Consider the following 12,433-nt stretch of genomic DNA (forward strand, 5'->3'; position numbering starts at 1 on the left):
TCCTCCTCTAATTAGTTTAAAGCCATCTCTATGGCCTTAGTTATTCAATTCACCAGAATACTGTCCCTGCATAGTTTAAGTGATGTCCATCTGACCATAACAGCTCTCTTGTAATTCAGTCCTGATGCCAGTACCCCATAAACTGAAACCCATTCCACCCACACTTAACACCTTAACTATATTTACTCTATGAGGTAAAAACAATAACTGCAGATGCTGGAAACCAGATTCTGGATTAGTGTGCTGGAAGAGCACAGCAGTTCAGGCAGATTTCGAAGCTACTTGGATGCTGCCTGAACTGCTGTGCTCTTCCAGCACCACTAATCCAGAATATATTTACTCTATGACATTTTGCTGGTGGCTGAGGGAGTAATCACAAGATGCCTTTTATCCTTTCCACTCATTACTTGCTCTGGCAACTTTACTTTCTGCAGTACACTTTTACGTAGACCTCCTCTTTCCCTGTCTGAACCAAGTTCTCAGATATACTCATTCAGCTTTTGTCTCACTCAGCTGAAGTCTCCATTCACAATGACCACTGGATGCTTAGTACTAATATCAGGCTTTTGTTTTTGGAAACAGATAAAATTGCATCTTCGCACAATTAACAGGATAAATACAGTTCTAGATATCACATTAATTTCAAAATAACTTTTTGACTCACGTCTTTCAGTAAATCCAAATTTGTGTTTAAACGTGTGTTGCTGAGCGAGGAATGTATTTGAGCCAAACTGTTGTCAATCATATCCAAATGATCAATGATTTCATTCCTACAGAGCAAAGGAAGAATAAAGTAGAAGCTATCAATCTATTAAATTGCAGCCATTAATCACCTTCATCCTCAGAACCCAGAAAAACATTAGTGATTCTCTGCTTCAGGGCAAGAACTTTTTATTTTAAAAAATGTCCATTATTCTTGGTTGCAGCATCACAGTAACAGTACCTATATTGTTAAATTTGTGGCAGGTGTTTTTTGTCGTAAACCACTCTGGGCTAAGATACACAGCAATAAGTCTGCCCAATCTGGCAATCTCATTCAGTAGAACCACAAAAACAGCTGGTACAGAAAAAGAAAACATGATAATGAGAGTGGGCAGTGGTCTATGAAATGTCACAGCAGTGTTCAAGATGTTTTACACTTCACTTAGAATGGATTGAATGTAATGGCTTCTGCTTCCAATCTTGCTCTGTTATCGAGAGAGTTCCCCAAAGATCTATTCTATTTCTCTCATGGGAAAACTAAGTTTTTGTTTTTGATTCCCCACTCCAAACCCCGCTCACTGTCAGCAGTTTCCATTCTGCATAGCCATCTTAAACTGAGAACTATCATTTGCAACTTAAATGTTGAATTTGACCCAAAGTTGAACTTTCAATGACAGATGAATACCAGAACTAAAGCTACTTCCATCTCCTAGTATTGTTTAGCTCCAATCTTCACTAGTTCAACTGCTGCTGTGGGAGGATCTGCAAAGGTGAGAGAGGAATTGCAAGTGAAGAGAGAGACAGAGCAAAGGAGAGAGAAGAGTTTTAAAACTTTCAGCAATGGAATATTCCATCATCTGGGAACCAGGAAGCTTGATGTAGTTATTGTAATGAGGTCAGCCGGGTGGACCTCAGAATTTCTTTTCCCCTGATTGGACCAAAGTAACAATCTGGGTATCTGACAGATATAAACAAGAGTGTCAGGGGTTCTGTTTTCTTTGAGAGCTGGCTCTGAGGAAGTTGGATCAGAGGTAAGGACTCTCCAAGTGTAACTAAAGGTTAACTTGGTAATGCGATACTGGTTTGTGGAGTTATTTCACTTTGTAGATAAAGAATCTGTAGATGCTACTGTAATGAACATTGCATTGGTTGGATCATTTAATACTGAACAGTTTTACTTCGTAAAGATTTGCATTTATGTGTTATCACATCTTACATTCTGTGCTTCACTTGAGGTGCAGTGACTTTGTTAGACAGACATGCAATACTTTCCTCATGATTTCATTAGTCTGGAAGGAAATTTCAGGTGATGGTTTTTTTTTGTGAATAGTAATGTGTATCTACCTTTAATAAGAAAACACTTCTGGCTAATTTATGCCCATTATATTTAAATACTACAGTATGCAGAAAATTAATGCTTTCTCTGTACATTGTGGCTTTAAGTTTAATGGAGTGACAATGATTATTGAGGCTATCAATGATTTCTTCTAACTCTGTGACTGTGTGCTTCAAAATGTCAATATAAATACTGAAGGTAGGTAACTACATTTATGCACCCCCTCATAAAGGAGTAAGTGAGAAATGAATGAGGAGCAGCAGAAAATTAAAAGCAATCTCTGAAAATCAAAAAGTAGCCCTTGGAGCAAAGAAAAATATTTTATGCCTTACTTGTGCCAATTCATTGTGGATTTCATAATTCTGCTGTCAGTACTTTAACACACTTCAAATGTCATTCAACCATCACCCCTTTGCTTGCTGACTTTTAATAGCTCCCAGTCAGACAACACATCAGTTTTTATACTGAACACTGTTGTTCATTCCTCTTTCAGCTTCCCCTATCCCGATTTGTTTAGCTTGCACCCATCCCATTGATCTTCTAAACTCTACATTCCTCCAATGTGACCTCTTAAGCAACCCTGGGTTTGACTGTTCTACCACGGGTGGCCAAGCTCTCGGCTACCTTGGCCCTAAGCTCTGGAATTCCCTCCCTAACCCTCCCTGCTCTTAAGATGTTCCATAAACAAAATGCAAGGTCCCTGATCAAGTTTTTGGTCATCTTTCTTCCTCCTATGATGTGTTGGAAAAGTATCAAAAAACTTTTTTCCTGATATTGCCCTTGGGACATTTTGCTGTGTTAAATGCCCTATATAAATACAAGTTATTGTTACTAAGTTCCTCAGTGTAGACTATGTGTGAGAAAATCAGCAACATAAACAAATAATTAATCCTGGGCAAACAGTATGTACCACTGCTATAACCAGATCTGACAAGTGGATAGATTAGATCAACAACTACCATGAAGCTCTTAGAACATGCATCTTGAGAATATTTATCTGTCCTTACACCCACCATTTAACTTGCTTATGATATCTTCCACAAATAGTTGCTCCCTACAATTACTGACTCCCCTCTAGAGTACCTGATCAGGTACACAGTCATAGAAGGTCAAAGCAGCCGAGCAACCCACTCCTTCCAAGGCCTGCATCATCACAGAAAGGCAAAAATAATCTGTAATTTTTGTGGATTAACTATTAAGTAGAATCTCACTGGTCAGAACTTTCTTCAGCAGCCGTTTGGCAGTTTTCATCCAAGAGATCGTCGTACAGATTGTGTGATGCAAACGGTGAGGATGCTGTACTTGAAGTGGCAACTACATTGTCTGTGTCTGTGTTGAACAATGTTTCATCAGAATTCAGCTTTCCAGTCACAAAGCTGTGCAGGGTGAAAGAAACAAATATAAACAATCAAATATAACAATTCTCAGGTCAATGCTATGAGTGTAATTAATTTGAAACCAGGGATGATAGTCTTAAATTATGAAGCAATATTTGAACTCTGCATTAGAATAAGATTAAGAGGTTCAATATTATTGTTTCAAAATTCAAAACTTTTTTTGCATTAAAAACAATACTCTCCAATTATTGCACTGATCAGAGGGAGACAGTAACTGCAACACAAATTTAAAAGTCAACAAAACAAGTGTTATCTTTAAGGTTATTGAGGAATTATATTAAAAATGTTATCACTAATTAAAGTTAGTTCAAGGGACTAAAATTCCCACAGCAGCAACAAGAAGTTTGGGGTAAGGGAGAGTGAAAGGTTCATGTAGATCCAGCAGGAAGAGCAGATTTGTGGAGTGCTGCTGCTGCTTACAAATAACTTCAGCTTTAGACATAAAGTCAGACATCATTTGAGACATGGATTAGGTGTTCATGCTTAACTTCTTCTCTGTAAATCACCTAAGCTTACTTCATCAGGAGAGTGGATAGTCTGATTAAGCGCAAGCACAAGAGAGGTGTTAATGGAGTAGGGACATCCAGAAATGTCAGTTTAATTGGTAGTTTACTGGCCAATCCTTACCCAGGCTAAGTTGACAGAAGGCAAGAGATTAAGTTGCTAACTTGTCATTGTGAGACAACAGCAGGTGAATAAAATGGTCAGGAGTCAGTCCTGAAAGGTTGATAGTTTTAAATTTACATTTGGGGAAAAAAGCAAACATTCAGTCAGACACAAAGGCTTACCTTTGCTCTTCGCCAGGCAGACTGGGACTCCCAATCAGGTGTGTGATCTCAGAGATGATAACACCTCCTGGATAAACACTGCCTTTCTCACAGGTTTCACATTTCTTGGTGAAATGAAATAAAAAGACAAAGATTTAATTCTGTGCATTTCACAAGAGGTTTCACCATTAGCTCAACTTTACATGGCCAGAGTCACAATTCAGATTCCATAAATCTATAGCGCTAAAATTTAAGCCAGCAAAACCACCGAGAAATTGCAAAGATTCAAAAATGTCCCCAGTTTTTGCAAAGAAAGTGTGGCCTATTTGAAGTATGTATCAACTTTCTTCATTGTCGTGCCCGATTATTAATCCATCTTTCCTTCTAAATCCTGAAATCACATTGCTCTGTTCCTCTCTCCTGTACACCCCCCCCCACTCTCAAACTTATGTTGGCAATTTCCTGCCTCTTCAACTTGTTAACAGTGCTTCTTCGAAGTCCACACAACAAGTCCTGCCTCTCTCTTAGTGAGAGGAAAGTAAAACAAAATCAAAATTTGCTGCACTCCACGGGCAGGATTTTTTTGATTTTTGTGAAGCTGCTCTGAGAATAGGAAATTTCAAATTACAGCATGCAACCTCCTAGAGTCACCATATTAGAAGAAGGAAGAGAGCAATGTGTGGTACAAGTAAAAGATAAGCCAAATAACCTCTGCAGGGATACATAGTATCGGCAGATTTAACAGTAAAATAAAATATGACACTGATGGCCAATGGCACTAGCCATAAGGGTGACTAGCAGGGGAACAAAATATCACATCAAATGATATTTTATACAATATGAAGATGGGTCAGTGGGGAAATACAGCATGAGCTTTATACTGTACATGAATGATAAAAGTTGTACCTCACCTGGAAGTACCTGCCACAGCCACTAGGTGGAGGAGTTTGAAAAACATTTTAGCATCTATTAAGGCATCTTTTATAGATAGAATCATAGAAACATACAGCATAGAAGAGGTCCTTCAGCCCATCGTGTCCGCACCAAGACAAAACTACTCTAAATCTATAATAATCCCACTCTCCAGCACATGGTCCATAGCCTTGAATTTCAAGTGCTTATTCAAGTTTTTTTTTAAATTGTGAAGTTAGCAGTTAGGTTACACCTGAAACGTTAACTTCACCTCCTGATGCTACCTGGTTTGCTATGTTCCTCCAGCTTCCTGCTTATTTACCTCAATTAACCTCCCAGGCAGTGCATTCCGGATTCCCACCACCCTCAAGGGTGAAAGAGTTGTGTCAAATGCCATCTATGTCTTCTGCCCTTCAACTTAATATTACATCCCCTTTTTATTAACCCTTCAACGAGGGGGAACAGTTCCTTTCTATCCATCCTGTCCAAAGTTCCCATGGGAGACTGATTAGCAAGGTTAGATCTCATGGAATACAGGGAGAACTAGCCATTTGGATACAGAACTGGCTCAAAGGTAGAAGACAGAGGGTGGTGGTGGTGGAAGGTTGTTTTTCAGACTGGAGGCCTGTGACCAGTGGAGCGCCACAAGGATCGGTGATGGGCCCTCTACTTTTTGTCATTTACATAAATGATTTGGATGCAAGCATAAGAGGTACGGTTAGTAAGTTTGCAGATGACACCAAAATTGGAGGTGTAGTGGACAGCGAAGAAGGTTACCTCAGATTACAACAGGATCTGGACTAGATGGGCCAATGGGCTGAGAAGTGGCAGATGGAGTTTAATTCAGATAAATGCGGGATGCTGCATTTTGGGAAAGCAAATCTTAGCAGGACTTATACACTTAATGGTAAGGTCCTAGGGAGTGTTGCTGAACAAAGAGACCTTGGAGTGCAGGTTCATAGTTCCTTGAAAGTGGAGTTGCAGGTAGATAGGATAGTGAAGGCGGCGTTTGGTATGCTTTCCTTTATTGGTCAGAGTATTGTGTACAGGAGTTGGGAGTTCATGTTGTGGCTGTACAGGACATTGATTAGGCCACTGTTGAAATATTGCGTGCAATTCTGATCTCCTTCCTATCGGAAAGATGATGTGAAACTTGAAAGGGTTCAGAAAAGATTTACAAGGATGTTGCCAGGGTTGGAGAATCTGAGCTACAGGGAGAGGCTGAACAGGCTAGGGCTGTTTTCCCTGGAAGGTCGGAGACTGAGGGGTGACCTTATAGAGGTTTACAAAATTATGAGGGACATGGATAGGATAAATAGGCAAAGTCTTTTCCCTGGGGTTGGTGAGTCCAGAACTAGAGGGCATAGGTTTAGGATGAGAGGGGAAAGATATAAAAAAGAGACCTAAGGGGCAACTTTTTCACACACAGGGTGGTACATGTATGGAATGAGCTGCCAGAGGAAGTGATGGAGGCTGGTACAATTGCAACATTTAAGAGGCATTTGAATTGGTATATGAATAGGAAGGGTTTGTAGGGATATGGGCCGGGTACTGGCAGGTGGGACTAGATTGGGTTGGGACAGCTGGTCGGCATGGATGTCTTGGACCGAAGGGTCTGTTTCCATGCTGTACATCTCTATCTAGCCTCTCTTCATTGCTAATATGTTCCGATACAGGCAATATCCTGGTGAATCCCCTCTGTACGCTCTCCAGAATGATCATATCCTTCGTATAATCCAGTGACCAGAACTATGTAGAGTACTCCAGCTGTGGCCTAACCAAAGTCTTGTACAGCTCCATAAATCTCTCTACTCCTACAGTCTATGCCACAATCGATAAGGGCAAGAGTCCTGTCTGCCGTCTTAACCACCTTATAACCTACCCTGGCACCTTCAGGGATCGGAGGTAAATCACTCCCAGATCACTCTGATTTTCTGAGCTTCACAGCATCCTGCCATTCATCAAGTAAGCCTTTGTCTTGAGTTTTCATCAAAGTGCATCGCCTCACACTTTTTAGGGTTAAATTCATCTGTCACTGATCTACCCATCTGACCAATCTATTTATATCCTGCTGTAACCTTGGACTTTCTTCCTCACTTTCAATCACCTCACCAATCTTCGTGTCATTCACAAAGCTACTTATCATTCGTCTGACAATTTCTTCTCTATCATTTATGTATATCACAATCAATAAAGGACCCAGCATTAATCTCTATGATGCATTACTAGGCACTGGTCTCCAGTCACACAGCCTTCTACCAACACCCTCTGTCTCCTTTCACTAAGCTAATTTTGGATCCAACTTGCCAAGTTACGCTGGATCCTATATGAGTTTATCTTCCTTAACAGTCACCATGTGGAATCTGTTCAAAGATACTGCTGAGATCTATATAAACTACATCAAATGGAATAACAGCATCTGGACGCCTGGTCACCAGTTTGAATTTTCATTCGAATTTGTTAGGCATTACCTCGTCTGACAAAGCCATGCTGATTACTGCTGATCAAACCTTGCCTCTCCAACTGAAAATTAATTCTTTCCTTCAGAATTTTCTCCAAGTTTTCCTCCCAGTGATGTGAAGCTGGCCTGTAATTCCCTGGTTAATCTCTCCCATCCTTCTTGAAAACTGTAACGACATTAACTGTCCTCCAACCTCTGGCCAGAGAGGAATGAAATTTGGGTCAGAGCTCCTGTAATTTCTTTCTTTGTTTCTCACAGCAGCCTGGGATACAACTCATCAAGGCCTGGAGATCTGTCAACTTTTAAACCTGACAAAACCAGCAATACCTCTGCACTCACTATGTCAAACAATTCAAGAATCTCACAGTCCCTCTTTCTGAATTCTGTGCCTACACCTTCTTTCTCCAAGGTGAAGACAGACGTGCAGTGCTCATTTAACATCCCACCAATGTCCTCTGGCTCCATGCACAGATTTCACCCTTGGTCCCTTATGCACCTACTTTTCCCTTGGTTATCTTTTTCCCCTTGATACATTCAATGGCCTAGCCAGCTATGTCCACATCGCATGGAAAATTTCAAAAGGGGGAAATCTGTGCATGGAGCCAGAGGACATTGCTAGAATGGTAAATGAGCACTGCATATCTGTCTTCACCTTGGAGAAAGAAGATGTAGGCACAGAATTCAGACAGAGGGACTGTGAGATTTTTTGAGTGGTTTGACATAGTGAGTGGAGAAGTATTGTTGGTTTTTTAAAAATTTAAATTCTCTCTAACCTTACCTCTTTGCTCTCCTAATTGCTTTCTTAAGTTCACCCCTCCACTTTCTATATTCCAATAGGACCTCTGTTGATTTGTTCCCTTTGCACCTCTCATTTCTTTATTCTCCAATCCTGAATATTGCTAGACATTTAGGTTTGTTGCCCCTACATTTCACCCCAATAGGAATATGTTGCACATGCATCCTCAACAATTCCATTTTGAATGCTGCCCCCGCTCCCAGGATGTTCTGCTGTAAATTTATCCAGATGTAGCTGTTCCCAGTCTACACTGGCCAGATGCAGTCTCATTTTAATAAAATCTGCTTTACCTCGATGCAAAACCCTTTTGTCAGACTGTCTTTTTCCTTTTCCATAACAAACTGTTAATGTACAGCATTGTACTCTGGCATAACCTGCCTGATTCTCCTTAACAGCCTGGTGGATGCCCGTTCCCTTCTTTCCTCCAGTGCCGTCTCTATGCGTGCCACCTTTGTAACTCTCAGGCTCGGGATGTGCCACACAGCCTCCAGCTGCCACCCGAGCTATGAAACGTAGAGCTCATGCTTCTACAGTTGTGAGCAAGTCTTGCACACGTGGTCACCCAGGGCGCTGCTTGGGCCCTGACCTCCCACATATGACAAGACATGCATTGTACTCGGCTGACCTCACCTGCCATGACTTCAACTTACTTAGTCTTACTTGCGAACTTTTCTAATGACTTAATCTTAAAGATACTTCGTTTAGCTTAACTTCAGTTTCTTTCTCTTATTCATTGATTTTTACTTATCCCTGATGATTTTCAGTTAATTCTTTAATAATCTCCTAGCCTTGGTCATCTTCTGCCCCCACTTATCTGTAAAAATAGAAAATCAAAACAGCACAGAAAAGAAAGACCCCTTCCTACCCCACTTCACCCAACTTCCATTATTTACCAAACTGCCACAATCCACTTAATACTGATTACACAAAGGCCCTTTATTTAATATTTTCCACCTCAACTGTTTCAGGAACTAGTTAAGACAGATTAACTGTGAACCCCAATTAACTAATCAAGCTTCAGCAACCCCAGCCACCAGGAGAGATGATCTCTGCTCCCTTCAGTCCGAAAAGAGATTTAACTATCTATCCTTTAGAATTAAACCCCACTAAACAATGTTAAAGAACTAGCAGCAATTAGTACTAAGTTCTAAGGCAAGAGATTAACTCGAAGACTTCTATACTTACTAACCACTCCACTCACTGCTGGGTGCACTCTATATATTAGAGATAACAGCTTCGCTCAAGATTTTTATTTCTGAGCTTCAAAGCCAGACCCAGTTCTCATTTTCTCCTTCCAAAAATGCTACAGAATGTAGTACCAATTAATTTTGTGTTCCGCTGGGGAAGCATATAATCAACTCAAACTGGAATATGTGAGATAACTTGATTTTGATGAACTAAGGGACAAAGAATTGTTAAATTTCCATCTATAAGCAATTTGTCTTTCAGTTTCAACTTTATTAACATTGCTATTCCCATGCACCTACAAATAGCACAACTTACAAACTTTCCTTCTTTGCTTCATGATTTTGAAATTGCAATGTCTTCTATATCTGATCCAATTAGTTTCTTTCTAGCTCAAAATTGGCAGAATTCTTCAAGTCCCACAGCTTCTAACACAATTTTCAGGATTTCCAAACCAAACTTAACATCTCATCATGAATTGATTCTGCCTTTCACTGTTGCTCCTTGTCTTTATCTGAATTCTCAGTAAACAAATAGTTTTCAAACTTACCGGAATACCGTGAACAGCCGCACCATCCTGACTGCTGTCCATAGTGATGGGCCGACTATATTTTGGGTAGGAAGGAGCCATACCAGAAGTTCCAATCATCAGAGGCCTAGAAGAATCATTTGGAACCATTTATTAAAGGTGCATGAAAACAATTTGTAAAAGGCACACTATTGAGTACTTCTGACTGTATCGAATAATCAACAAGATTTGTTACTAGGCTACATCATCAATACACAAGCACAAAATTCAAGAAGGCCCAAAAATAAGCACAAAGATCACAATACTCCATCAACTATGGCTGCTGATTCTGAGACAGGCTGCATGTAAACATTGTGCTGTCTACTTATAAGCTAGGACTACGCTTGATGTTAAGTGGCATCATGCATTAGCAAGAGTCACAAAATCGCGAGAGTCCAGCGTCACTTAAACCTAGTCACAACTCTTAAAGGAGGTGGCGGGAGTATGTACTGAAGCCAGTTGCAGAGAGAGTGCAAGCAAGATGGATGATAGTACAACATGGCAGACAGCAGGTCCAAGGTTTTGCATAGAGGCTTGGATACACACAGGAAGAGAGATTACATCGTTCTCCAGAGAAGACCCTTCAGCCATGTTCTCAGAAGACATTGGGATTGGGTACCTACTGCAGTGAATGCCAGGTCCTGGATGCAGTGCCAGAAAATGTTCAATGACTTCACAAAAGTAGTCAAGATCAGTCCATGCATTATAAAAATGCCATATCCCACCAGCTACAACTAGCCCCACACAGTGCTCAATGAATCACATCATTAATCACTCAACTACCAATAACTTTCATAAATCATAACTCAAAACTAACATTCATATGCCTCACGTTACCTCCAAACATTTTTTTACTACTGTATACCTTCCGTCCACATCTCTCAGCTTGCAGATTCTGCCGGCTAGTCATCCATCACTCAAACACATTTCACCTTATTTTGCTCTCTTGCACGACACAGTGGCTGCATGTCCTTGCCTCGATGAAGGAGGTAATGCTCAGTGTCTATTGCAGCAACTATGACTTGGATTTGCAGGCAGTGGCAGCATGTTCATGTCTAATGCTCCTCAAAACCTACTTACCCTGTTGTACAGCTTCTGACACACAAGTTGTAGCTGGTTTATGGACATAACCCTTGCTTCCCTCCTCCTCTACCTGCAACAACCCTCCCCTCTATTTATCTCTTTCTGATAACAAGAACAGTGACCTGACTAAGCTGTACAGAGGACGAGACTGATAAAGTAACATAGGCACTTACTTGCTCTCAACTTGCAGCTAATAACATGTATATTGCTAGTTTCTATGCCTTTGAGTGTAGTTTACAGTAATGATCAGGTGAAATGTCAGACAGGAGTGCTACAGCTAGAGCACAGGGAAAGGGCATCATAGTGGCAGTGGTTAGTACTGCTGCTTCACAGAGCCAGAGACCTGGGTTCAATTCCCGCCTTAGGCAACTGTCTGTGTGGATTTTGCGCATTCTCCCAGTGTCTGTGTGGGTTTCCTCCAGGTACTCCAGTTTCCTCCCACAGTCTAAAAAAAATGTGCAGGTTAGGTGAATTGGCCATGCTAAATTGCCAATTAGGTGAAGAGGTAAATGTAGGGGAATGGGTCTGGTGGGTTTCTCATCAGAGGGTCGGTGTGGACTTGTTGGGCCGAAGGGTCTGTTTCCATACTGTAAGTAATCTAATCTAGATGTCAGTTTGCCAGAAGGTGAGATCACACAAGAGGTTCTGCAGAAGACTCAGATGAGGACCTTGTTGGGGTCACATACAGAAATAAAAGCAAATAGACATGCCCAATGAAATGCCTGGTACACTGACAGATCCACCAGAAAGCACTGCAGTTCACTGTCAAGGAACATAGAGGAGGTCAGCACAAATTTTGCAGAAAGCTTGGAAGCCAGGCTTTCCAGGATAGAATGGTAGCCAACTCCATGTGAACACTATTAGACACAATCATGATGCAGCACAATCCACTGCAACACTAAAAGAAAGCAGCCAGCAAGGGGTGCTGCCGTCATATAAAAGGTTGATAGTACTGTGTACATTCAGGCAGCTGTAAAAGTGGTCACAGATGCCTGTACTGAAAAGGTTTACTGGATCTCACAGCAATCTATCTAACAGATTAACGGCACTCCCCAAGGAAATGGCGAGCGTTCAAGGACGATATAGTTCATTCTCCCTTCCCTGCCACCCCTCTACTAGTAATCTTGCTGCTGTTCGTCAGGCAAATCAACACAGGCTGATCCCCACACTGAAGTGATATTGTGTAAAATCTCAATATCAGAGCTGCAAGAGGTCATCCTCGAAGC

At 41.1% G+C, this 12,433-nt stretch overlaps 1 protein-coding gene across 2 annotated transcripts in view; it reads right to left on the reverse strand.

Annotated features, from left to right (window-relative positions):
• LOC140495929 (heat shock factor protein 1-like) overlaps positions 1-12,433 on the reverse strand; it is a 126,593-nt gene that overhangs the window by 81,180 nt on the left and 32,980 nt on the right. For both annotated transcript variants that reach the window (XM_072595241.1, XM_072595242.1), the window contains exons 7-10: positions 10,107-10,212; positions 4,224-4,327; positions 3,250-3,414; positions 665-770 (exon numbers count right to left, since the gene is read on the reverse strand). In XM_072595241.1, coding sequence (XP_072451342.1) covers positions 665-770; positions 3,250-3,414; positions 4,224-4,327; positions 10,107-10,212 — 481 coding nt within the window. The remainder of the gene's footprint in view (positions 1-664; positions 771-3,249; positions 3,415-4,223; positions 4,328-10,106; positions 10,213-12,433) is intronic.

This window comes from Chiloscyllium punctatum, chromosome 25 (genome assembly GCF_047496795.1).
Source record: "Chiloscyllium punctatum isolate Juve2018m chromosome 25, sChiPun1.3, whole genome shotgun sequence".
Taxonomy (NCBI): Eukaryota; Metazoa; Chordata; class Chondrichthyes; order Orectolobiformes; family Hemiscylliidae; genus Chiloscyllium; species Chiloscyllium punctatum.